Here is a 27823-nt window from a genome sequence, read left to right as displayed (position 1 = left end):
TGTTTTCACCTGGAACTTCATGCCTAAAAACAAAAAATGCTGAAAGTGTTTTAAGGTGTTTGAAAAACACTTGCATTTTCTAGAGTCTTGACGTAAGATTTGGATGCACCAGCTAGCTCTAATGAATTTTCCCTTGAGTAAAGACAGAAAATCAAAGTTATATCAGCTCAGTCACTTCAAGCAGAGTTCCCAGGTTTGAGGTAACATAATTCAAGAGAGCTCTTGTTGTTGACTCCCAGTATTCTGTGCCTTCTGTGCAGTGGATGGCAGTAGCCCATCTTCCTCTTCTAGCTCTGTTTATATTCATGTCCAAATTCATGTTCTGCAAACTAGAGGGGAGGAGGAAGGAAATGGGTGGTGTGTATGTGGTCCTCAATAGATCTTTTACATTTAAGATGGAACTGTCTTGGAGCAGTAGCAGTAGAGGTGAGTCCCTTCAAAAGTTCACAGTGGGATTGTGATGAAGAGATGAGGCTTTAATCATGGTTAAATTAGGTAAATTAAAGTATTCTGTTTCTAAGTGATAGGACCTCCAGGATTATGTAGCCCTGCCTCATCAATATGCAAATGGCTCATACTTTGCAATATTTTCAGTGTTTCATAGCAGGAATTATATTGTTCTTTTCAACTGAAGGAAAGTGTGTAGTTAAGCAAGGAAATGCTTGTTGTAGCTTCACTTGAGGGTGTATTATGCTGTCAAGTTGTCAAGTTTATGTCATTCTTTTTGTCCATATTTTTTCTTCCATGTTTAGTCAGCAGTAGATACTCCCTGGAAATGCTGGCATTTTTAAATCATAGAATCATAGAATTGCCTGGGTTGAAAAGGACCATAATGATTATCTGGTTTCAACCCCCCCCCCCCCCCCCCCCCACCATATGCAGCACCGCCAACCACCAGACCAGGCTGTCCAGAGCCACATCCAGCCTGGCCTTGAATGGGATGGGGCATCCACAACCTCCCTGGGCAGCCTGTAAATGTTAATGGTGATGGAGTCTATTTATTTTCCTTTAAATCTTCTGTAGGACAGAGAATTCAATTCTCCACTCTAAATACAAAATCTGTGAGTTGTACATGTTCTCTGGTGAAGCACAGGTGTTGGGAGTGCTAGGTTTTTAAAGTATCACAACATTTGTAATAGAATTTTGGTAAAATTGAATGCAAGTCTTTCACTGGGATTTTTAAATGGGGAGACAGTGATAAGACGAACACAGGTGCACAGAAAATAGGAACAAAAAACAATAGAATAATAAGGGTAGTGTAACTAAATAATGAGCTATAAAACAAAATAAAGTCCTGGTAAGAGACCATATTAGTTAATGCAAGGGTTTTTGTCTTGTTTAGATAAAATGTGGAGCAACTGAATAATAATTAATATAAATTAACAAGCAACATTTTTTCCTCTTCTAATGTAAATTAAATATTTAGTGCTCTCAGATTTAGTTAAATATTTGTATCATAAGCAACTTTTCTGATCAAGGAGAACATTAAATCAAGTTTAATAATGAAGTATACGTGTAAGTGCTAATGGTGTTGTTTCTGGTACAGACTTTGTAATGGAAAGGAAGGAAATGTTTGTGCACTGCACCCAAGTGGGGTGCTTTGATGATTCCTCTTTTCATTATATAAAAAGTTTTTTACTCCCCTTCCATAAACAAACTTCTTCTGACACTTCCTCATTGTAAATCGCATAACTGTAGTGACACCAGGTTACCACTACGGTGATATACTCCATAAGTAGCTCTTTACTTCCAGTTTGTCAAGGTGTGCTATATTATTTGGGAGGGGGGCAGAAAATGGCAGTAGTTGTTTGCAGTGGGCTGCATGCATAGTTTAGCATTGCATTGCACTGCTTTCTATTGCTTGGACAGGGAGGTGCTCTGCAACAGGACAGAATTTCTTAATGGTGAGATCGATGTTGTTGTTAGGGGATTTGCAGACTAGATTTTCAGAATTTTCGGTTAAAGATTTGTTTTTTAGTTATTGTTTTTGGACTTGTACCTTTATTCTGTTTTGTAATGGCTAACAGGCTAGTGCTTTATTCAGTACAAGATATGTAGAGGAAGGGGATTGGGATGAGTTTTGTTCTCCTGAATATTCAGAAACCTTAAATGGTGTTATATGAGTTTGTAAATATGATTATTTTTTTTTTATGTTGCATTTAAATGTGCATTTATTCAAAAGGTAAAGTTGAATGGGTAGTAACAGTTTGCATTTTTTCCCATCGTTCTTTTATTTTAAAGTAACCATATACTATATTTTTAAGGTGCAGTATAGCTTTTCATCTTTTTAAAAAGGAGAACTGCTGTAGCACTAATGGTGGAATATCTGGAAATTAAATACCAGATGGCTAAACCAGATTAAACTCCATTGTCAAAGTTATCTGTTCATACACTGATATTTTTACACTGTAAGAAAACTAAACATTAAAAATCCAGCAATCTAATTGTGAGGTCCTACTGTTTTCCAGGAGCACAGCGCTATGCAGAAGTTGCACTGCACACAAATTGACAAAATAGTGGCACAATATGATAAAGAAAAGGTATCATACGAGAAAATGTTAGAGAAGGCAATCAAGAAGAAGGGGTAAGATATAATTTTAATGTTTTTAATAGACTAAAAATAGTTTTTATTCTTTTGTGGTCTGGAGGAAAACATTTGTAAAAAAAGTCATTCAGATGAATTAACTGCAGCTTGAACCAGTATCCTACATCAAACTGAGTTTGAGCTGCTTGAAGGCTCTAACCATGGGCCAGAAATGTTGTACTCAGTTTGCCTTTCTCCAGTTTTCTGACAGTGTGTGAAATCTAAAAGCAAAGGAGTTGCCAGAAATATTGGTTTCCTTGGCCTGATTTGGTCTCGCTACCTTTTCCCAGGAATGTCACTGTTGTATTCAGTGAGAGATGACCAAGGTTCTCAATGTCATTAATGATTTGGAGGAGGCAATGATTTAATCTTGAGGAAAAACCTAACTTCTAATTCTGAGCATTTTAAAATAGTCGTTTTGCCATGCTGTCAAGTTGAAGTTTCTTTTTAACAACAACAACAAAAACCAACACCTTCAGGTCCTCAGCTGGCATAAATTGCTATTAATCCTTTGATTTGGATGAAGCTGCTTTGGTCTGCAGTAGCTGAAGTCCTGGCCTTTATCCATGTGAATCTCTTGATCTCTGAAAAGTTCATAGAACATACTGATGACTTTAATAAAGTGTCCTTCCTGTAGACTGATTTGGAATAATGTGACAGGACTTGCTGCTATCTTGCTGCTAGTCCTTAATCTGGCAGCAGTGACTCCTCTTTACATTTCACCCTGTGGCTGGAATTTCTTTGAGACAGCAGGTTGTTTTATAATACCAGAATTTAGAGTAGCAATTGATTTACTTAGTTCTGTATAAAGTTATGCTAATAATTAGTCTTAAATGTGCACTTTTATCATCAGACAACAGCAGCTAGTAACCAGTTGCTAACTGAATGCTGAACATAAGTGCATCTTTAGCACTGGTTTCTTACACAAATACTTTTTAGGTTTTTTTAATTATTTGGAATGACAGTTTTTTAATATTTGGTTTTCTATTCGCTACACTTAGAACAGAAATAGTTGTGTCTGAAGTGAGGAAGGTAAGGAAAGTTCTTTTCACTAAGTAATGAAAGGCTTATGAAAACTCTTTAAAAAGCTCATGCATTTTTTTTTTTTTCCAAGAAAGGAGAACTGAAATCACCCAAATACAAATCCATCCTTATATCTAAACTGAAAAGATATGGATTTGAAGGTTCAGATAGTAGGTGGATAAAAAATTGGTTGGAAGGTCACAGCCAGAGAGTTGTTGTCAATGACTCTACGTCCAGGTGGAGGCCAATCATGAGTAGTGTTCCCCAGGGATCCATCTTGGTTCCTGTGCTCTTCAATACCTTTATCAGTGACATGGTGGGAGTGAGTGTACCCTCAGCAAGTTTGCTGATGACACCAAGCTGAGTGGTACAGTTGACACAATAGAAGGGAGGGACAACATCCAGAGGGATGTGGATGTGTGCAAAAGGTGGGCACATGAGAATCTAATGAGATTTAACAAGGCTGTGTGCAAGGTGTTGCCTTTGGATCAAGGCAATTCCAGATACAGGTATAGACTGGGAGGAGAACTCACTGAGAGTAGCCCTGTGGAGAAACACCTGAGTGTTCTGGTGGATAAAAGGATGAACATGAGCCAAAAGCATGCATTTGCAGCCTGGAGGGTCACCTGTATCCTGGGCTGTATCAAAAGAAGTGTGGCCAGCAAGGAGAGTGAGGGGATTGTCCCCCTCACTCTTGTGAGGCTCCATATGGACTACTGCATCCAAGTCTGGGGGCCCAAGTACAAGAAGGATGTGGATCTGTTGGAGCAGGTCCAGAAGAGACAACAAAGATGATCAAGGTGCTAGAGCATCTCTCATAAGAAGATATGTTGAGGGAGTTGGTCTTGTTTAGCTTGGAGAAAAGAGGGCTCTGGGGAGATCTCATTGTGGCCTTCCAGTACTTGAGGGGAGCTTATAAGCAGGAGGGGGACTGACTTTTTACATGGTCTGATAGTGACAGGACAAGGAGGAATGACTTTAAACTAAAAGAGAGGAAATTTAAGTTAGATGTTAGGAAGACATCTTTTACTCAGAGGGCTCTGGCACAAGCTGCCCAGAGAATTTGTAGATGCCCCCATTCCTGGAGGCATTCCAAGACAGGTTGGATGGGGATTCTGGGCAGCCTGATATAGCAGCTGGCAACTCTGCCCATGGCAGGGTGTTGGAAGGAGATAATCTTTAAGGTCTCCTCCAATCTAAGCCATTCTGTTGCTCTATGAAATATCTATAATCTAAGTATGTCCTTCCTAAAAAAGACTAATTCTCCAAAGAGACATCAACTATAGGACAAATTAATTTAATTTAGCTTTGATTCAATTTCCACTGAGTAAAGAAGGTTTTTGGCTTTGAAAATAACTATGCACTGGATTTGTAAATAAAGCCAGTGCAATTTACTACAGGAAGTATGAAATTAGCCCTGGACATTGTACTGCAGTTATCTTAGGGGAGAGAAGCTTCCCAGTGCTCTTCTATTGTAGAATAATGTGTCAGAACAGAGATTATCAGTGTTCTTGTTGGCCTGAGCAGAGGCCAGTGTCTCAGCTTGTCTAGGCAAAACAATAGATGAAGGCATATCACAGAGTTAAAGGTGGTAATGACTGTCTCTGGGCAGTGAATAGTGAAAAGCCGTATGTAACAGTGCTTTCCAGAATAGTCCCAAACTGGGGAGATATAAAAGTAGATGATAGTCTGATGCCCAGTTTGACATAATTTCACTGTTTTCTTTCAGTGTCTTAAGTCCTATAACATTTCTGTCACTGACTTCAAAGCCTTTATGATTATTTTAAATTATTGACAAAAGTTTTTTGTTTGTTGTGGGTTTGTTGGGTTTGTTTTTCTTTTTTTTCTTTTTTTTTTTTTGGAGGAGGAGCTGTTGGGACTCTTTTAATGTGTTTGTTTGTTTGTTGTAACTAATTCAGAAGCAGATCTAATATACAGCTATATATTGTTCTTTACCATGACTGAATATTTGCCTGGACTTGACAGCAACCAGTCATGTGATGGCACTTCAGTTTTGTATCTATTGATATCCATTTACCAACCAAATTAAAATTTCTTGTCAGATTTCCTGTGAAAAATCTTCTTAATTGTACATCAGTGTTTTAAGTGCTTCCTTCTAGATCACTGTTTATGCAGCCCTGAAACCCCCTTCAGCATGGTACTTTGGCACAACCATCTCTTCACCCCAGTAGGGCAGTGTATTTCAGGACCAGCTCAGATCTGAGCAGTTTTCTTAGCTGACACAATCTAATGAATAAGAGATCCTGTTCAGTGAGTACAGGACATATTCCATTTCTTTGACTATCATTCTGGGATTCTCAAGCAATAGACTTTGTAAATGAGCATCTAAAATATATTTTTGAAGCGTTCATATTCAAATTGCCAGATACTTCTGGAAAAAAACCATTTTTTTGATAGGTATATGAAAGAGTTTGTCTTTTGACTTTGTTGAGCAATTTTTTGCGGTCTGTTTCTGCCACACGGTGTGACAAATGTTGACTGCATAATGTTCAGCAAAGTATAATTTTTAATCACATGCTAATTCACCAACAGATGGATGGGATTTTGCTCCCTGTGCTATTTCTGTTGTACACTTAAAATGCTCAACAGTCTTGAGGAAGCTTATGGGGATATTTGTGCTTGTGTTCCCACTGAACACAATTTGAGGGGATTTGAGGGGAACATGATGACCTTTCTGGTTTAACGAAACTGTCCAGTGATTCAAGTGTTTGCATGTGTACAAGCATGGACATGTGACTATGAGTTGGGTTGTTGCTGAATGTTTGTTTCTAGCTTTGACTTGATGGTTTTATCACTTATTTGGTCGCTGCAGTTGTGGACAATTCTAGCTATGTCCAGGCTTAGCTGGAGGGTTTCCTTCAAATGTAACAAAAACTACTTTTGTAGGGAAGGCACAATTGATGGTTTTGATGACTGGGATTACAGAAATTAGTCTTTTTCTTAGGGTGTGTATAGCCAGACTCTGATCATGGTTACATGTGTGCATAAGCAAAGATGCTTTCTTTGAAACTGCTTTTTATTTAGGCAGAGGTAAATATGGTCAGAACCTATCTCTGTTGCTTTTATTTACGTCTGAAGTGTTAAATATTTACCAAAGATTTTCTTCAATGACCAGAAAATGAATGACCAGTCAGTCCTTCTGGTGGCTCTTGGGAACACTGGGCACATCACACTATTCTCACAGAGAATTTTGCTGGTACTGTTTGTCAATAAAAATGTTGTCTTTTTCCATAAGTTTAGCTGAGCGTTGATATTAAAATAGGATATAAACTTTTTAAGAGTTTCATGAGGAGTTAAAGATTATAAAATGAATGTAGTTGCACCCACTGTAATGTTACATAGTTTTACATCAGTAGATGATCCAACACAGAAGTTTTATAGTGCTGACAAAATAGACTCTTTTATATTTATTGTATTACTCCAAACTGAAAAACTGAGATTTCCATGTGTGAATTTGTGTTCTCTTCTGAAAACCCTTCGTTGCATAACGGGTAGCAAAAGGATAGATAATGTTGGACCTTATCAGACGGAGCTTGCAAAAATTCATTGACTTAGGTGAGATAGTAATTGAAATTACTGTTGGTGTTGCAAAGTAATAGTTTTACCGTGTGTCCATCCTACCCATTGCACAGCCCACAAAATTAGGTTTTCTGAGAGACAGAAGTCATCTGTCTGCAGGTAAACCAAAGGAGCATCAGCATGGGCCTTCTGCAGCTGTTTTACCAGATGGCTCCTTGAAATCATGTTTGAAACAAACTTTGCAACTTGTATTCCACTCTGCTAACTTTACTAATGCGTAAAGACGATGCTGTATTGCCTATTGCAAGGGGGAGGGCTGTCTTCAAGATTTATTGTTTTCAAGTCACATAAGGTATTTAGTATCTTGGATTCATCTACATGGACCAATGTAGTTTGCAAGGGTAATGAGGCCTCTTCTTTGCAACCCTTTTGGTTCTGTTTTTCCATAGCAGCTTACTTAGACTTTCAGCAGTCATTCCAATTAGGTATGCCCAAGCTACCATGTGAGACAGTTATTCAAGTGACTTCTCTTTCTCTGCCTCAAAACACTAACAAAAATGACTTTTAAATCAGAGGATAAAATCATGGCAATGTATTGAATATGCTTGTAAGTTTTCAGACAGGATCTGGATTCTCTTAGCAAGATATTTTAGGCCTTTAAATGAAACAAAGTACCGTAAATGAAGATGTTTGACATATCCTCAGTAACAGAATATTGCAGGGGCAATCCAGAATTAATTGTGTGGTGTTTGAATTGAATGATCATTAATCCAACAATGTTTTGTAAGTTGTGAATAAATTATCAGAAGAAATAATTTCATTCCAATATGCTGTAGCACTTCAACACTGATTAATGTTTTAATTAGTAAGAGCTGACTGGATGGGAAGATGTTTAACTTGTGGCACACATCTGCAATTTTGCTTTTTTTAGAGGAAGTAATTGTGTTGAACTGAAGAAAGAAACTGAAATTAAAATTCAGGCACTAACGTCAGATCACAAATCTAAGGTAAGTAAACAGCCAATTTTAACACATGCAACATCTGAAATAGAGATTCTGAGACTCAAGTGTTATTCTATTTTCTTGGACACATATGAATGATTTTTGGCAATAATAACATGTCCAAAAGAATGGGAGTAATCAATTGTCTAAAAGTGCTTCTTCAAAAAAATATCTAAAAAGCAGCTTCAATTTCCTGCTTTTTTAACATTTATTGAAGAAAGCAGCACATGCATGCCTTATAAAACAAAACTGGTCATTTATGTCAGTTCTAGCTAAACAAAGATAAATTTGAATGCTGGATACATTCCCACAATGAAGAAGTTTCTTTTTTATTTTCCATCTTTATCACCATGGGTGACACTTACTGATGTTCTTCCTGCCTCCTAAGAAAGCAAAAGTCTTAACTTGCTCTTGAGCCAAGTGCCTTCTTGCTTGTATTCTTTTTTTATTTTCTCCAGGAAATAGTTCTGCTGTTTTCTTCAAGGTGCTAGAGAATAAAATTGCTCAGAGGCCAAGTCTCACTTCATTTGAAAGAGCTTTTTTCAAGTTGTGATTCATTGTTCATTGTTCATGTTGAGTTGTACAGTGCAACTTCTATGCTAACACCATGCTCCTTGGCTTCATACTTTCCTTAAAAGTTTTATTTGCCACTTGTCGTCGTGCTTTCAAGTTTCTGAAAGATATTCAAATAGAGAGTAGCAGGAAACACTGTAAGTCATATCCTTGTACAAAGTGGATGAAGGGAGAAGATTGCAGGAGAGTGAACACAGTAAGTAGGAGTGTTAATGTAAAAGCTGAAATCTGTGGAGCAGGTCAGGTGAATACAGCAAACACGAAAGCAGACACAACTTTTGAGATTAGAGAATTAAGGTTGTTTTCACCTTTTCTTCTCCTTATTTTATTATTTGATGCTGTTACTTCATGTGAAGAAGATCCTGTTTTTCTAAATAAGAGCTGTTTATTGTTGCTGCTTCCTCAGCCATAGACTTAGGAGGACACCCTGAAAAAAAATCTAGATTACCTTTCTGATCTTCCTATTTCCTTCTCCAATGAAATGCCCGAAAGTGTTTTCTTATAAAAAAAGTTGTGGACAAAAAAGTTTTCATTCATTACTTAGAGAAAAAACTCTCTGTGGAGCACCAGGTCCCTATCACCTAGACATAAGCTCCAGAACTCATTTGAAGTTATACTGTGTAGAAAATTCTTTGCTGTGATCTTTGCTTCCCACTTGTGTCTGGAGTTAAGGAGTCTGATACATGCACAAGGGACATCCAAGTGTTCATTAATCTTCCAAATCCTGTAAGTATGACTCATGTTTTCCCTATCCACGGATATATGTAGTTTCTGAGCTCTGTCCTTTCTTTCTTTTTTCTTTTTTTTTTTTAATCCAGCTTTCAAACCATTTTATTTAAATATAATCTGTACCTGTAGAAAAGGTTGATTTTTGTCCACTCCCATGTCAGATTTCAGGATGACACATTCAGAGAAGACTTAAATGTAAGCTCCTTTGATATGACAAGCCTCTGTATGTTGGATAACTTCTGAACAATACCTCTTCAATTCTGCGTCTGTGGTTTGCCATATGTTGATGGTTTTCAGTATCTTGCTTGCTGTGGTTCCATCACAGTTTTCCATTTTAAGTATCAATTTTAGTATTCTCACAGACTTCTTTTGTTTCAATTACTGTGTGTAGGCCCTTGAATTATTCCCAGAGATCATTCAAAGGTTTGGAAGCAACAAGTTGCAAAACAGTGATCAGGACCATAGGGAAATTAACTTTTATCCTGGATGAATGTAGGTGCAATTAAATCAGATGAAATTCTAAAATGCTGGATGCATTGCACTGATATCGTGGGACTTTGATTAATTAACGGCTGTTTAGCAGTTCTCAGTATTTGCTCCACTAATTTGAAATCAAATGGTACTGTAATTCAGTTTTAATTACAGCTCATGTCCTCCAATGCATCTCTGCATCACAATGTGCATGCACAGTTTCAGCACCAGAGATCTTTTCATCTACAAAAGTCGTCTTGTCATAAGGAAATATGCAGCTGAGGTTTAGCCTAAAATTAGATCTGAATGTCCCAATGTACTACACACACATTTACTGAGGCAGACACAAATTACAGCTGTGAATTAAAAATGTAGGTCCCAGGCTCATGCAAGCAGAGGATGAAAAGAGGAGAAAAAAGATTACTTCAAAGATCATTCCTGCTTGAACTTAGTGACTAAACAAATGTCTTGCATATATGCTGTATGAAAGAAGGTTCCCAATCAAGATTTTAATTAGACTCTTAGGCCCAGAGAAGGAACAGATAAAAGGACAGGATTACAAATGGTCTGTAGAGCAGGAAAAATTAGTTACCTCATGGTTATTTTTCTTATCACTTTAGGTAAGCAACACCAACTTAAGTAGGACAAGAGCACAGCCCAGTGCAATTGCAGTAGTCATTTTTTACTGTGATGGTAATAAATAGGAGAAAAGCAGGGATGTACATGGAATTTATTACATCTGAACTTTGAAGTGTATCACAGATCTGCGGCAAAATTGGATTTCAGATGACTTAATGGCCTTCAGTTCTAAGGTCATCTGAATCACAGTCAAATTGAGTATTTCAAATCTTGTAGCAGTTGTTCAGCAAATCCCTTATATCCTTCTCACCAGGTTATATCTTGCTTTCCCTGAAATAAGACTTTGGGTTTGCATGATATGCATTAAAAAAAGAGACCTTCCCCTTTCCCACACCCAGCAAAAAACTTGGTTTGAAAGCAGCCATACCTACTTCTTAGTCTACACGCTGATATTGAAATTAGTAGCGTTTTTGTCCATGAACACGGGCAATTTTATATTATTCTTATTTCCTATATTTTCAGATTATATGCTTAAGAATACTGCCATGCTTAACTCTCCCTGAGATGCCGGATTCCTGCCTTCATGTTCTTCTGTAGTTTATGTGTTTATCAACCATTTAGGAACAATGATCATATTAAACATTCCAACTTGATTCTTTTCTTGATTTCTTTGTGCTTTGTGGAAGCTTTTTTCAGTTAAATCACTAAATGTTTACTTCCACCTGGGTTCCCACTAGTCATACATTTATTTATTTCACTATTTTAATAAGTCATGATTCTCTTTTATGCAAAGTTTGTTTTGCATTCCCTGTAGAGGGTAAGGAAGCCCTAAGTAAAAGCAGACTCTTTTATTTACTACAACTCAGGTGTGTCCTGTTATGGTGATGTAAAACAGTCTTAGTGTGGCTAGAAATCAGATCTCATATATTAATACCCCCTGTGCTTTTTGGTACTTCAAATTAGTCTGAAATCCAGTCCCAAGTGACAGACTGTGGAAGAGTCACATAGCAGCAAGAAAGGGAGAAGAATACTGGGCCAGCTCTGTTACAGCGCTCACTACAATTTTACCGACCTTTGAAAGGGCTCAGAGGCCAGTCAACATTCTGCAGGAAGGTAATTTGAATTAGAAGTCTGTGTAAACAACCATGTGCTGGCTCCTGCTCCAAAGTGTATGATACACTGATGTGATTTGCTGCTGGCTCTGCCTGCTTCCCGGATCTTATAATAACATTCATCTGTTCTAAACGTTAGTACTCTCTAAGATTGTGACAACAGACTTTTTTTCTGAGTGGTCCCCCTTCTGCTACGGCCCCAGTTACTCAGGACCTTGGATCCACCTGAAACTTTTTCCTCTGAATGATGGATGGAGCTGACTCCATCCAGAGACTGCGCTGAAAATTAGTAAGGAAGGTATTTTCCCCCAAACTTCAGCAACATCTGGCATTTAGCTCTACTGAGGTTCATTTCAGGTTTCCCTTGGGGATCGGTAGGTAAGACAAATATCAGTACTGAGAGGACATTAATAATTAAAGTATCTAGTTGTTTGAGGTGCTGTAGATCTTAAAGAAGGATGTCAAGAAAATGTTTAATCCATAAACATGATTAATCCTTCTTTGAAATTGTCCACTCCGCATTAGAAGAAGCTTAGACTAAACATGCTCCAGACTGAAGTGACATATCTAAATGCTAGAGTTGAGAAGGCATCTGCCCCTTCAGTTTTCTGTAATGGCATCTAAAAAAATCAATGTCTATTCCTTACCAACTTGAGAGCATTTATTTTGACTTGTTTTAAATCTGGATCTTCTTATTTTTATGTCTGTAAAGACAGCACTTCCTTAGGAACTTCTTATTAAAAATATTACTTCCACAAACCGTACCATATCCTTCAGTGCATGTATCACTTCATAGCTCGTAGGTTTTGATTTAGTGGTATACTGACCCATATGCACAAAACTATTACTTGTTTTTCTGTAGATACATTCAGACCTAAATACCATGATGACTTTGGACTATGTTAGTCTTACCAAAGTTCTACCTTGAAGTGCTTTTGTTTTGTTTTCTTTTTCCTGACAGCTGCAGAAAACTCCAAGAAATGTTGCATCAGATGCTTCTGCCTCAAACTGTATCTGTTCTGATGTGGAACATGTATTTAGCTGTAATTAAATGCAGGTATTGCTTTCAGGTAGTGGTAGTCACTGGTCTTTTACGAAATTGCTTGCTCTGGTGCTTTTCAAGTGCCCCTTTCTTTCACCATCACCAGAGTGTGCAGGACAGTCTGTTCTGCGTTATGCAGAACTACTGCAGGCCTGCATCTAAAATATTGGCATTAATCTCTGTTTCTGAGCAATGAGGTAGCAATTTTTTATTAGAAGGGTAAGATTTAGCTTTTTGTAGAAGACGACCCAGATGCTATTAGTTACTATAGTAGCACTGGAAATGACTGTCTGACAATAGGTTTATTTTTTATGAGGCACGTTTTACATACCATTTATGGAAAAGTGGGATAGCTTGTCAAAATATCCAAAGATCATCATTAAAGGATAATAAAATATACCTTTCTGTTAGCTTCTTTTCTAAATCATTGAGTACAGTATGTTATTGCCAGAACAACTCTGGTGCTTTAGGCTTCTTCACATCGTCTCTTGGGAACTTTCCAAAACTTTAATCTCTTTATTCTTGTGAGACATGGGAGATAAACAAGAGAATACTCGTCAGATTCCCTGCTGACTTAATGAATATAAAAGAAAGATATGTAGTCTATCCTAAGATTCAAGTTGTATTAAATACAGGATTTCTCTGTAAAAATGAATGTTTATAAAACAGTCTTCACAAAATCCAAGACTGTATTTAAGCCCTCAGATAAATCCTGTTTACTAGGTTTGTTTTTTTCCCTTTCTAATTTCAGTATTCTTAATACTTATTTTTTCCTCAAAGCCAAGAATATGAATGCATTTTTATAATGAATGTTGTTAGAGAATGTTTTAAAATAACGTTAGCATAGTCAAGAGCATAAATGCAGCCAATTTAATCAAGACGCTTTACGTAATAGTCTTAACAGAATGGTTTTCTTTATTTCTATAACAGACCGTAGTGTTCTCAGTGGTTTCATTATTTTTTGAAGCAAATTCACTTGTGTGACTTCATGTTTTAGCTGCGCTCTTCAGAATCTTTGTTATGACTGTCTCCACATCATCTTCAGCAGCAGCAACAGTTGATCTTGTAGCCTGAGAACCACTGGCAAAACTGCTGTTCTTTTTCTACAGGTTAAAGAGATTGTGGCACAGCACACTAAAGAATGGTCTGAGATGATCAATACGCACAGTGCGGAAGAGCAAGAAATCCGTGACTTACACTTGAACCAACAGTGTGAACTACTGAAGAAGCTGCTGATTAATGCTCATGAACAACAGACCCAGCAGCTAAAATTTTCACATGACAGGTGAGCAGGGCAGTGCTGCCTACTGAGGAGGGCTTGGCTCATGCTTGTTGTGTAGAATGCTTTGTTTCTTATGCTTATAGTTTCTGTTCTGCTGTCAAAGATGCTGTACTGTGTGTGTGGGAGAAGAAAACTATGTGATCAGGTAATAGAGTAATGTGGGTATAGACTTCTTGGCTGGTGTAGGTTATATGAACTTTGTTGAAAGGCAGTGGATGTGATGAAGTGGTGGTAGTTTGCATCAGCTGTGAATGTGCTTGGACTTGGCCCAGAAACTTGAATTCAGTGTCCTGGAAACTGAGAAATATCAAATATGGAAATATCCTTTGAAGTTACTAGCAGTTCTGAATACATGTGTTTGTAGCATTGGTGATTACAAGAAAGATCCATGAAAGAAAAGATTGTAAAAAAAAGTGGTAATGGGGTAATGGTAATAGCAAGCTACGTTAGACCAACAATATCCTGTCAGAGTCACTAGAAATGCAGAAGATACTGCATGACACCACTGCCTTGCTGCTTGTGTGATTGACTGTCCTGCTCATTTGAAATTAAAAGAAATTAAATAGTATCCAGTCTGTTAGAAATTGTAGTAAGCAGAGCTATCATTATATTCTGTTATGATCTATTATGTGAAGCAGATTAACAGCACGTGAACACAGTGTGTGTCTGTGTGTGCACACATTCATATGCAACTGTTATCAGCATCTTTCACATCAAAAGAACAGGGAAAAATGAATAAATAAATCACGTTTTTAAAGTCCTGACTGAAAAAAAGCAGCTTATTTTTGCATCAGAGAGAACACATGCTGGGGCCTGCAAGCTTTTCATCCAACAGAGAATTGTCAGAGCCAAAAGCTTTTAGTGAGCTCATCTTTATGCTAATCTCTGTGTTAACCCATGTATTCTAGCTGTCCTTCAATACATACCCCACCCAAACTAAACTCCAGAAATTCTTGCATTATAATACAAATGCTTTGTTCAAATAACTCTCGTTGGAGGAAGGTATAGACCTCGGTACAGTATCTTTGAATCATACTGAACTGCATCAGCCCAGAGAAATCACATCTCTTTGGTTTGGAGGGTCCAGTTTTCTGTCTTATATGAAGCTTATTGCAGTGCTTGGAATATATTCTACTGATATGCTACCTGCTTGTGGAGTATGATTTCTTTTATTCATCTTTTTGAAAGTAAATTTGTGTTTGTCTTCCATATGTTCTCTCATAAGGCCACCACTGTGGGAATCTATTAGATCTACACTAAGACTAAGTTGTTTTTTGTATTAAATGGGGCAGGGGGGACTTTTTTTCTCATGTCTTTGGGTTTAGAATTTCTGCATTCTGTGTAGTTTATAAGGCCCTATATAATTTCTTCTAAGTGGTTCATAGACAATGATCAGTGGATTTTGCTGTTGTTAAAAATTGTCTGTGTTCAGGCTACATACTGTTCTGTTTTCAGAGCTATGGACTGCCAGACCTCAAAATCTACATCCTGATAAATGTACTTTATTTTCTCAGCTGTCCCAGGAGTAAAACCTTCCAATTTCTTTTTGCTTTGTTCATTGCAATTAGTTCTTTTCTGCTTATTCAGGAGTTTGTGTGTGCAGACAGGGGATTTTTGTATGTAAAACAAACGTGAGAGTGTATTTCAGTGTGTTAATATTTCATAGGAATTTGGATCATTGGAATGCAAATAGCAGTGCCCCAAGGAAACTTTACACTTAATCATTTATAAACTGTTTCATAGAATGTATTGTGCCTCTACATATGCATTTATCTGTATAGGTAGAAATAATAGCCAAGAGGCAACTCTTTTTCATAGGAAAGCGTCTATCTGAGTACAGCTTGGAAGGTGGGCCATACTGTCAGCATGTAGTTCTCACTGCTTCCCTCTCTGTGAGCTGAAGTAGTAAGTTAGCTATCACAAAAGAGAACAAGGAGCTGATCAGTAATATAAAATGATGTAGCTATCTGCTGCAGGGTAGATAGTTTCCCTTCGTGTGCACAGAGAAAAACAATTACAATTCATGTTTTCAGCTCATTTAAAAACAAAGCAGAAGATAGTGGTAACTACTAAAAATCTGAAGCTTATTGAACTCCAGGGGTGCCATCCCTCCTACCTGCCCCATATGGTTTAGCTTTACTGACTTGCAGCATTTCAGAGGTTGGGGATCTGGAGCTAATGTCTTCTGCACTGTGAAATTGAATAACACGAGAGAGAAATGAAAATTATTTATTTTTCTTTTATTTTTTCTTTTATATAAGTTTTCTAGATAGTTATCCAAACAAGACTCAGTGATAAATTAACACACTTCAATGTAATCTAAATATATGTATAATTTCTCAAATAAACTTACATGTATAAAGTCTAGTATCCTCTTAGAATATGTCTGTAGAAATTCCAGCATTTCAGTCAGTATGATGCTGTAGGAAATTAGCAGTTAAGTCTTGCAGTTGCTTGAGGTGCTTTTTCAGAATCCTTTCTTTATTTACCATCCTGGCTTATCTACATTTTGCAAGTAACTTTGACTGGGGTATCCCTGTCACCTCTGAGCAGGAGGGAGTTCTCTGCCGTGACATAGTTCTGCCAGCCAGGGCAGCACGGCTTCAACTTGGGACTTTGTGTGAGGCTCAGCATCAGGCAGTTTGGCAGTGAACTGATGCAAGAAACTTTGGGCTCATCTTTAAGAAACACTATTTTAGAAACTATTTTAGAAAAGAGTGGTTCCTATGAGTGCTCACTGGTGATTTTAAGAGGAAGATAAGATTTTTCGTGTCTTCTATTAGAAATATTTTTTACTTCTTGCAAGCAGTGCAAACTAAAACACCATGAGGACTTGTTAGCAGTGCAACTGAGAGCTAAATCACAGCTTCCAGAATAGAGTAGTGACACGTAGATAGGCGTTGGCTCTTCCAGCCATATCTGTGGCTGAAGCCTTATTTTGGAATCATCAGTCTTGCACGGTAGCTCTTTAATCCTCCTAACTTTTTTCAATCTGAAATTATATCTGATGCAAATGGGTTAAAATCAGTTTCGACACCCACGCTGAACATTTTTCATACCCTCGTGCACAGAAATAAAAATAAATAACTTCAAAATTACTCTTAGGGTAGTTTATTTGAAAATTACTTCAAACTCAGTGTAGAAAATAAAACTTTTACTTGGAGAAAGGATTGTTAGAATGAAATGTGCTGCCAAGTGAACATTTCCTAGAGCACTATCTTGTTTTTACTGTGATGCTACTGTTTTAAAATCTGGGTTCAGGAAGTGTCTCAGCTCATGACTTTTTGGATAAAAAGAGAGTGCTGCTTTTCTTTAATGAAAGATTCAAATTGTGGAAAATAAAAGTCATGGAACAAAATTCCCTCATGTATGTCTTCTAGTAATTAAGGGAAGCATAAAAAATTCAGTGACAACATTTTATTAAATTAAGCATTTTGTTCTTTGCCACACCCTTCCTGTGCGTATTAAGTACTTAATACTCTGGGTTATAAATACATTTGTTGTTCAGCACTCTAAGATCACGTTCAGGAAGAGAGACTGAGGCACTGCCTTGGCTTGCAGCCTGTGACTTTTAGATGCTTTTGCACTACTGGGGACTTCACAGTTATTATTGCCAGTTACCCACTGTCTAATTTCCGTATATTATTCCTGTTTAAATAAGCACTTAATATGAAAAGCTACCAGAGCCAGAATATTGAGCAGGCAGAAAGCAAGAGCTAGCCTTCAGGGAATGCCTTTCTGTAGCTTGTCTGCTTTACCCAGCCTGCAGAGGAGCTGAATTCCAGTCACTCACAGTTCATAAGCTGTTTCTGAAAGTCATCATCTGTGCTGTTACTTCCAGCAAAGAATGATGACTTTACCTACCCTACTGACACAACCTAGTTTCACAGAATAGGCTTCAAGGTTCACTGGGTCATCAGGAGAGGCCAAACACAGATCTGACCTCAGTCTAAACATAGGACTCTTCTCAGTCCCAAAGTAGAAGTCTTGACGAGAAGGCTGTCAGCTTGTACCACAACCAGAAAGTACTACTATTGTTGCAGTTGTATTCAGAATGCAAGATAGGCACTAAACAAATTTCATTTTCTAAATAGCTGATAGTAGCTCTTACCCAGGCATCTCCTGTGTGCTAAAGAGAAAGGAATATTGTCTACCTCTACATTTGAAGTGTGAATGCTTGGAGCTCATCTTTCCGACTATATTCTCTGGGACAAATGGAGATTTCTGAATGCTTGCTCAAATTGTATGAAGTTTACCCAAAGGAAGGCAGTTTTGATATAGCCTGGCCTTTCCTCATCCCTAATGCTTTAAGTACAAAATAAACTACAATTTGGAGTAACTACAGGAAACCAATTTCATCAGTGATTGTAATTTGGATATTAATGGCTTTCTTTGCTTCTGCCCAGGGAAAGCAAGGAGATGCGTGCGAACCAGGCTAAAATATCTATGGAGAACAGCAAAGCCATAAGCCAAGATAAATCTATCAAAAACAAAGCAGAAAGAGAGAGGTCAGTATCAGAGCTTCTTTCTTGAAAAGGGAAGAACACTGTCCAAAGCTGAAAGGTGAACTCACGGATGAATTCTGTTAAAATCACGCTTTTATGTAGGGAAAAGTCTGATGGTTGTACTACATATGTATTTTAGATGACTATTTTAAGAAAGATGTTACTTTTCTCACGTCTATTATTTTAATAATTGTTTTGTCCTGGTTGGGGAAATAAAGAGGTTCTTAACTTTATACCTATTGGCGGTGAGTGACTGGTGTAGGTCTAAAGATTGTAATCACTGTGCTTGTAAGTGTAATATACTTCTTTGCTGTTGCTTTTTTAATGAAATTAGGACTATTCTGAAAAGGGAGTATGAGGTTTGGTGCTAGGCGGACTTAGAATAATTGGGGTGTCAGTATCACTTGAAACACAGGAGGTGGTACCAATGAAAGGTTTTCTCCCTTTTGTACTGACAAATGGAAGAGGAATTGAACACAAAGCAGGAGTGAAAGGGAGCAAAAGTTGTGATGATAAATGGAGAGGGTGATGAACAGTAGGAGTGAAAAAGCTGGAGATGTACTATACAGCAACACATGTTTATACTCCACTCCTGAACTGAACCGTTCTCTTTCTTATTATGTGCTAGTACTGGGAATGTAATCAGCATCCAGGCTCAGCAAACCAAGAGCACTTTTGCATTTGTAAAAGTGAGTTATTCACAGCACATTTGGGGAACATGGTCTTAATTGACTTGAGAGACTAGAAAAAAAACTTGCCAGTACAAGCTACTAAGACTTTTTGGAGCATTGATTTGCTCTGTAGCTACTTCAGTTTCCAAGTAAGCAGAAGCTACATTATGATGTCTTGTAAGATTTCAAGGTTTCATCTTCACTTGCTATCTGACTCATTCTTTCCTATTTTCATTCCCTCTTTGTTACTGGACTCTGTTGGCCAAAAGACTTGAACTTATTCTTGCTAAATTAAGCCCCTTAAGTGTTACGGTTTATCAGGCAGATGAATTGTCAGAAGCCTGGGTAACTGTATGCTTAATTTATGTAAGATCTCCAGTAAAGAGTCCTAGCCAAATCTATTCTTATATTTGAATGCAGTTCTGATTTTTAGGTTTGCAGTTAGCCTGATTTGGTTCTTTGAACTATTTCTGATACTTTTTGTAACAGAAATCCTAAGAAGAGACATCGTAGTCTCTTACGTAAATAGTAATTGTATATTTATATTTTTTGTATAAGTAATATATTTAAGAACCTTGAAGCACCGCTAAACTAACTTTACATACCACCATCAAATGTTTTTTCCTTTACCACTGTTAGAGTTATAGCACTCTGCTCTAAATTTATTTAAATGTGTGGAGTGTGCGATAAAAGACATGCAAGTGAATTAACAGTTTTTTTAATTTCCATCCACTATTTGTCATCAAGGCAAAAAGTCAAATTTAATTCACTGCAATCTTCATCTCTTTTTTCAAGTCTTCAGTCACACTGTTAAGGTAATTGGAAACCGTCAGTTGTAAAAACCAGGACAGTGTTTGACTTACCACTAACCCCACATAAATTGAAGCTAAAATATACCTTATGATTCTCTCTGTTGATGCCTTTGAGTTTCTTCCTTTTCCAGTAAGTCTTCATGGACAACGTTTGTGTCTTTTCAGGAGAGTCAGAGAATTGAACAGCAGCAACACAAAAAAATTCCTGGAAGAGAGAAAAAGGGTAACTATAACCTTGACAAAGTCAATGGACACTATTTCTGGATGTTCATTTTCACTTCTGTGCTGAGAATACAGATCTAGTTAACAAACAAATGTTTGTCCTTGCTTCGTTCTACGTACTTGTAGTATAAAGATATAACTTCTATAAGAGAGGAAACTTGTAAATCCATAAAGTTAATGTTGATTGTTTTCTCTGCCACTTCAACATAATGTATGTCATGTAAAAGATGTATAAACATATATATTTTTTTTATATTAATTGCTCTTCTTAAGTCTATGTGATATAAGGGCCACCTATGATTTTTTGGTACCATCCAAAGGAGGCAAGACTGTATATGTGTATAAGTTCAGTTACTCTTTTGTTTCCTGTATTAATAATGCATTATATTTTTCTCCCAATATTTTCTCGTGTTTATAGCTTGCAATGAAACAGTCAAAGGAAATGGATCAGTTGAAAAAAGTTCAGCTTGAGCATTTAGAAGTCTTGGAAAAGCAGAATGAGCAGGTATTTTATTTAAAATGCTTAAAACAAAAGCTGACTAGTAAAAATGGTGACCAGAATGAGGCTGAATCAAATACTTCTAAGTGTAAGTCATTACCAAACTGAGGAAGATAACCTTGTCATGATCACTCACCTATTTGGGGAGTTAAAGAGGTGAAGTAACTTAAATGATAATGCAGAACCCAGTTTGTTCCAGATAAGCATGTGAAAGCTGCTCAGCCATGTTGGTGCTCATTGGCTGTATCATTAATAAAAAGTCCACCACAAATATTTTAATGACTCCCCCCAAAACACCTCAAGTTTCTGTCATTTTTGAACTTACATTTCTAGTGCTGCTTGGAAATTAGATGTAACGCATGTGCTCAGAACATCTCTGAATTACAAGAGACATTTGAGTTTGGACTGAACTGTAGAGAAGTGTAGTAGCATGGGGAGTCTTATCTGTACTAGTGCACCCCATCCTAATTAAAATACCTTATTAGTTTCTGCTTGTTTATAAGCTTTTTTTTAAAAAAGGTAAAAATTGAAAAAGCTACTTGGCAAGGAAAGGAAAATTCTAATCTAATTTCTGGTAGGAGCAACACTGTTCTGAGCAGCTCCCTTGCTGAAAGGTTGAGCCAGCAGAGCTGTGATAATCACACAGACTTGCAGTAATGCAGTTACACAAGTGTAATCTGGAAGGGGAATATATCCAGCAGTTCAGTGAGATGAGAAAGAAAGGGTGTGTTTAATACCCTTTACTTCCAAAGGTTAGGTACTTAATTCTTTGTTATTTAATTTTTTAGAACTTGAACTCTCCAGCAGACATTGTACTATGAATTAAAGTAATCTTGCAGAGGGAAAGGGAAGAGAGCAAATCAAATATTCCTGCTATCACAGGAGAGTCTTACAGCCCTATAAGCTGCAACCAGGTTAACTTGTGGGGTGGTGACAGCAAGTAAGGTCACAAGTAGCAGCAAGTAAGCTTGTTCCATCTCCCTTCTGGACAAGAAAAGCTTTTTAGTCTGTTCCCTAAGAAGGTTTCTGTTGGATCTGTCCGTCAGTCTGCTCCTGAGCTGCACACAAGCACACAAGGAGACGCCTGGAAGGCAATTGGATTTCAGTGGATCTTTGGCATTACTGTAGAGAGCATCACAGACAACTCCCTGTAAACTGTGCTAGTTGACAAAAAGTGATGGGCTTGATACAAAGATAGATGTTATCAGTAGTGTCGTTCACTGTTGGCTTCAGAGGGCTTTAGGTCCAGTGTCTGAACACATAAGGACAAGAGGGAATGATTACAGCTGTGCTTTTAGCCACAATGCAATGGAAACATTATATATAAGGAAGATAGGCTGCTGGGAAATAGCTGAATTATTAAAGGAGTCGCCTCTGTCAGCTTTTAGATTTTTCCCTTATCCGGGGTTACAGTCATCTGTGCAGACAGTAACAGCCTACATGATCCTACTTGTATTCCATTTTAGTGCTGATGAGGTCCGCTTACATCAGCAGTGATTAAATGGAGGAAAAATTGTTCACGTTCTGGTTATCATTTTTGTGGGGGGTATCCACCATGGGGAGGGTTCCTTGAGCACTTTTTAATCTACTCTGATTTAATCCATCAGAGCATGTACCTCCCTCCATACCTGCTGTTCTGACGGCTTCCTTTCAGCCCCTACAGGGCACCAATGCAAACCCCAGCAAGGTCTTGCTTTGTTGCTGTATGTATTTGTGTGGGAAAGCTAGTTGGATAGAGGTAAAGGTGGTATTTGTTTAATGCATATTTCAAAATGTTGGGGTTTTTTATCCTGATCAAACAAGTGAAGAAATTTTTCATACAAATATACAATGTGGGTAAGTAGAATTATGGGTGGAAACAGCCTTCAATACAAACTGTTACAGATTTAAATTTTTGTTTTATGTATGTTTTTCTTGCATTAATTTTTTAGTCTCACTTCAGTTTTCATTCATTTAATTTGCTTCTTGTTGTATTACTCAATTTTGACATTATTATTTTTGTACAAACAGCTTTTGAAATCCTGTCATGCAGTGTCTCAAACACAAGGTAGGATGGATGTATAATAAGCAAACTATTATTTCAGTATGCTTTCCTTCTAAATTTAATCATTATCATTGGAGCCTTCCTTGTAAATGCAACCACTGGGAAGTACCATTGACATAGTGAACACAGTGTTAGTCTTGTTTGCACCCAGGTATTTGAACCTGAAACAATATTACCAGTATTTTGTGCGTTAGCCCCTGCAATTCAGATGCATACAAATAGCAATGTAGAAAAGAAATATTTAGAGCTTAACTTGTATTGTGCATTACTGTTGTTACTGGAAGTAATGTTCAGATTTTATAAATTGTATTCAAAAGTGTCTATTGATCTAAGTTAAACTATTGTAACGTTAACAGATATTCGATTAACTGTTAATATTGATAGACAATACTCATATATATTGGTATATTAATAAAATAAGAAATTGCACACTAAAGATAGCAAAGTTTAGAACAGATCGCTAGAAGGAGCTTTTTGGTGCCTAAAGGAGAAACTTCCAGCACTTTAAAATTTACTTTAAAATCCAGTGCATTACGAAGCACAAGAATTATTCTGTGTGGTTATGCTGCTGTAGTGTTCTAAATAATCACTGCTCACAAGGAATCTCAGTTAACCCTTGTCATACCAAGGGAAATAGTTGCATTAATCTTGAACATCCAGTTTTACAGTATTGCCTGACTGACCTGAATTAATTTCTTCAGTTGGTAACACAATCGTATATTTTGTCACTGAGTGTGACAGCACCCACGTTTGCAACATTTACTTTCAGACATCTAATGAAGAAAAAAGCATTAATCAGGCTAGGAGAATATACTTTTATTTTAGTAAATGTGGTTCTTAGCCTGTCTCAGATCTCACTAGAGAGCAAGAACCTTTCAGGCAGTTAACTTCATGTATTCACGGAGCTTTAACACTGCCTCCCTAAAACTCACTGTATTGTGTTCACGTGTGTGCCTCAGAATGCACCGTCAGAACTGGCTTCAAACGAGCAAAAATGGGCATCGTCATCCTATGCTAATGTGTTCTTTGAAACCAAGTTATTCCTAAAATAATTCTGTACACCGTACAGTGGCACGCAGAGTATTTATAGGACACAATGTGCTGGCAGTTAAGTCACAAGCCTAAAACGTAAAACGTGTGAGTCACTAAGAAAAAAAACCCAGGGTTTTGTTTTAGCTGGAATTGCACTTCATACACAGGCCGACATTTCAGAAGAGGTTGTACGTATTGGTTTATTTATTATGTTTTCACATCTCCATGTTAAAATTATTTCTTCATTACTTTCAAGCTTTTAACTCATTTAAATGGAGAGCATTGATTAATTTTTAATCATATTTATGACAGTTTCTTTGCTATTATCATAATTACTTTTTTTTCCCCAAGATTATGGTGATGATTATGAAAGTACAAGACTAGATTGTTCAAGAAGGCACATCTGCACAAACGCACATTTACCTTGCCAGATGAATGGCTATGCATCTCATTACTTTAGATCTACATCTGCTCATTTTCACATATGCAAATGTCTTTATTCATCCAGAATAGGTGACTACTTGAGCAGGAACTTGTATAACAAATTTCCCTGTCAAAGCAACATTTACAAGTTTTTTTGCGACAATTGACTTAAATCAAATCTAGTAACCTGCCTAAGAGATACAAAGCAGTTACACCAAAGAAAAGATTTGTTTGGTTTTCTTCTTCCTAAACCTGTCCTAACCTTTATAAACTTGGTTGTGAAGATAACTTGCCCTCTGGGTCAAATTCTTCAGAGTCCTTTGAGTTATGGATTTAAATATGTTCCCAAATTGAGAGCTGTCACTGGAATTGAAAAGATGGAGACTCCCTGGATTTTTTAAACCACAGAGTTTCAAACCAGAGCACTGTTTGCAATCTACAAGGAGCTGCAGGAGTGTGTGTGAGAGAGAAAATTTTGCAGGCTTCCTCTAAGCAGAGGCTTCCCAGGCCAGATACCATTTGTACACAGTGCTTTACCTCTGCTTGCAAAGCCTGAGGCATGCAGACTTTGTAGCTGGATTCATTACTGGATTCCTCACAGTGCAACTGAGTGCAATTTCAGGTGGATTCAATGTCTGTAATCCCACGGAGGGCATGTGGCAGCAGTCTAATCTTGAGTTGAAAAAGTCCTTGTCTGTAATAATATAAGACAAGTCAGCTCTCAAGGCCAGATAAAAATTATTAAAAAAAAAAAAAAAAAAAAAAAAAAAAAAAGCATTATCTTGCATACTGCAAAGAGGATGTTAAACTGACTTATTTTGATCATTTGTTGTCTTTATGGAAATAATTTGGTCCCCAATCATGGATTAAGTGTGGATACTTCAGGAAATAAGCACATTGCAGTACACACAGCAGTGTTTGTGCAGACATTCCCAAATATGTTTCTTATCAGGAGAAACAGTTCAATCAGCATGTGCCAAGTTCTACACCCCCTCCACCCCACTCCCCACCCCTTCCTCCTAAAATTGGTACTTTTGCATTTTACTGCGTATTTCTTCAGAAAATCAACTCATGCATTTCGGAATAAAATCAATAATATTTTCCATTAATTAGCAGACATCTGATTTTGAAAATGTAATTACTTGGTGGGAGGGGGGAGACACATAATGCTATTACTTATGTATTTAGTGTGTTTAGCCTGTATTTCACATAGATGCTATCATTAAAAAACATCAACAACAAAAAAAAAGCAACCAGGCTTCAATCTGAACACAAGGACTAATGCAATGATTCCTGCGGTTATTTTGGAATGCAGGCAAAGGAGATGCAGCAGATGGTGAAGCTGGAAGCAGAGATGGATCGCAGGCCAGCAACAGTGGTCTAAAGCCTCAACATGCAAATTGAAGTCGGAGAACGTAGCATCCTTAAAATGAGAGCAAAATTCAGAATGTTATTGCTGAGGTAGAAAAGTCAGCTTTTATTTTATTTTTTATTTTATTTTATTTTATTATTCTATTTTATTTTATTTTATTTTTAATATAGAAAGTATAGCTACGGACCACAGAGTTTTAAGTTTGCATTGTTCTGTTTCAACACTGGGCACTGAATTTCCTTTGTTGAATTTCCATGATTAGGGTTTCCTTTGTTCAGAAAAACACTAGTCAGAAGATGAAGAGTTTGTAAACCCCGTCCTATATTCCTTTGGGTATTTCAGCAGGCAAATTGTCTGCATCAGAATTACACAGTCGGAGCCTTGAAACACGATAGATATTTTGAACATCATATCAAACGGCAACCAAATTATAGTCAAGTTGTTATTTATCATTTGTGTTCCCACATGTGCTGCATCATGTGGAAATCCCATGCTGCCACATCCCGACAAGTGACTTGTCAGATGTCACCAAGCCCATTCAGCTGGATCTTTTCTAGGTCACTGTAATAACATTTGTCCCAAGCACTCTAATGAATAGAGTCTGGGCAATTCTTCATTATATTTCAAAGTATTTTTCGGGCAGACGACGGTAAGCAATTGAGAATTGTGTATCTTTGGAGTACAGTATGTACTAAGCCATCCATCAAATTCACCAACTGTAACAGTAACTTCACAGGGTATTTCTGCTGTCCCGTAACGTCATTCACAAGTGCCATATCAACCCTGCCGTGTCTGAAAGAAGACATATCCTGTGTAAGCTACTGCAATGGTTAGCATGAGGGAAATACAGTGTATTTGTGCCAAAATTGCTCAGTGCTCTAAGGGATTGTTTTAAGGCACTTTAAGAAAAGTTTACATCGTATGTTGCTTGTACAGAAGTTGCGTTTTGATCCTGTTGCTTCAGATCCCAGATATTACAGTTCATTGTAACTTAAAGATTGTTTTAATGGCTTTTGCAAAAAGTTTGTAACTGTGAAAATGTAAAAAGTATTTATACACTTCAGAATTGTGACATCGTAGGAGAAAAACAACCACATACATGTTGCCACGTGATAAAACTAGTCAACAGAAATGCTAAGAGTACGTTTGCATGTGATACAAACGCTAATAAGACTGTAATACCTACTCTATGACCACAGTCATTCTACTAGCTGGTAAATACTGAATAAATGTATGGCACAGAATCTTCTTCGATTAATTACAAAGACTTTTAGCATAAAAAGATCTCTCTATGTATGTGTGTATATTAATTACATGGGCATTCTTGATACTTCTAGTAAAAGAAAAGTACATAACTAATTTAATTTTACACGAAAGTATTTATGCAGATTTTCAGAATTTCATATCAGGAATAATCTTTTTATGTCCATTAAATACAAAAACAATTTGCTAATGTGTTAATTTGCATGTTTCCAAAGCTTGCTGTAGTTATTGCAAAACAATGCATGTAAGCATTCCGCTTGGAACTTCTCCATGCCGCCAATTGGAAGATGACTGCATGGAAAAACGGTAGTTTAGAACGAATCAGATTCCTGATTTCAATGTACTAAGCACCACTTACTTTGTTGTATATGCCTGTACAAATGAATTCTACATATTCCTATAAACAAAATAAATGAAAAGAGATAATTATGTTATTGTCGGTCCTGAGATGAAACCTTCAACTTCTCTAATAAAATCTTAAAATACAAAACCTGTAGTTGTGACCAATAGTGGATTGCAGGGATGGTGTTATTATTCCCCATGACTTTTTAATGCGATGTATTTCCTGTAATGTGCATAGTGTAAATATATTTATATCATAGCTCATTTATTGAAATGAGTCTTTTTTTTTTCTTTTAAGTGATAGAAGAGCTGTGCAGTGTTGGTCTTTGCAGCACCACAGAGCAGTTTGTGTACAGTGTAGCAGAACTACCCCAAGAATACAGCTGAGGGAGAGGTCAGTGAAGTACTGAGGTGTTTAAGGTAGGATGTGAACAAAGCTGTGAAGCCCACTCAGAATTCCCACTTTGATGCACACAACTGATGGATGCACCTCCAGCTCTTTATGATCCGTAATGTTTTAAAGACAAGCTGTGTGTGCACAGAATGACTGCACCGGGAGCAGCTATGCCTGCTGTCTCTGAGCGTGGCTGGTCCTCTTTCCAAGTGCTGGAGGGAGCTGGGAGCATTTTCAGAGCATGCTGGACTGGTTCTGGCACCTCAAAAAAGGCAGTGATTTTTATTATTTTTTTATTAAAAACATCT

The 27823-nt window shown here is 37.3% G+C and overlaps 1 protein-coding gene across 8 annotated transcripts in view; it reads left to right on the top strand.

Annotated features, from left to right (window-relative positions):
- The window catches only part of PLCB4 (phospholipase C beta 4), a 181072-nt gene extending 153687 nt beyond the window's left edge, over window positions 1-27385 (top strand). For 4 of the 8 annotated variants that reach the window (XM_015857043.2, XM_015857041.2, XM_015857044.2 and 1 more), the window contains 8 exons: window positions 2469-2584; window positions 8079-8154; window positions 13764-13939; window positions 18343-18444; window positions 20090-20147; window positions 20565-20651; window positions 22656-22692; window positions 25460-27385. In XM_015857043.2, the coding sequence (XP_015712529.1) occupies window positions 2469-2584; window positions 8079-8154; window positions 13764-13939; window positions 18343-18444; window positions 20090-20147; window positions 20565-20651; window positions 22656-22692; window positions 25460-25548 (741 nt within the window). In that variant the 3' untranslated portion in view covers window positions 25549-27385. Of the gene's footprint in view, window positions 1-2468; window positions 2585-8078; window positions 8155-13763; window positions 13940-18342; window positions 18445-20089; window positions 20148-20564; window positions 20652-22655; window positions 22693-25459 lie in introns of those variants that run through there. The other 4 variants (XM_015857046.2, XM_015857047.2, XM_015857048.2 and 1 more) reach the window with 2 other exon arrangements.
- Window positions 27386-27823: the final 438 nt, after the last annotated feature.

This window comes from Coturnix japonica, chromosome 3 (genome assembly GCF_001577835.2).
Source record: "Coturnix japonica isolate 7356 chromosome 3, Coturnix japonica 2.1, whole genome shotgun sequence".
Lineage (NCBI taxonomy): Eukaryota > Metazoa > Chordata > Aves > Galliformes > Phasianidae > Coturnix > Coturnix japonica.
The sequence above is the reverse complement of the archived record's forward strand: the minus strand, read 5'-3'. Positions and strand labels throughout refer to the sequence as shown.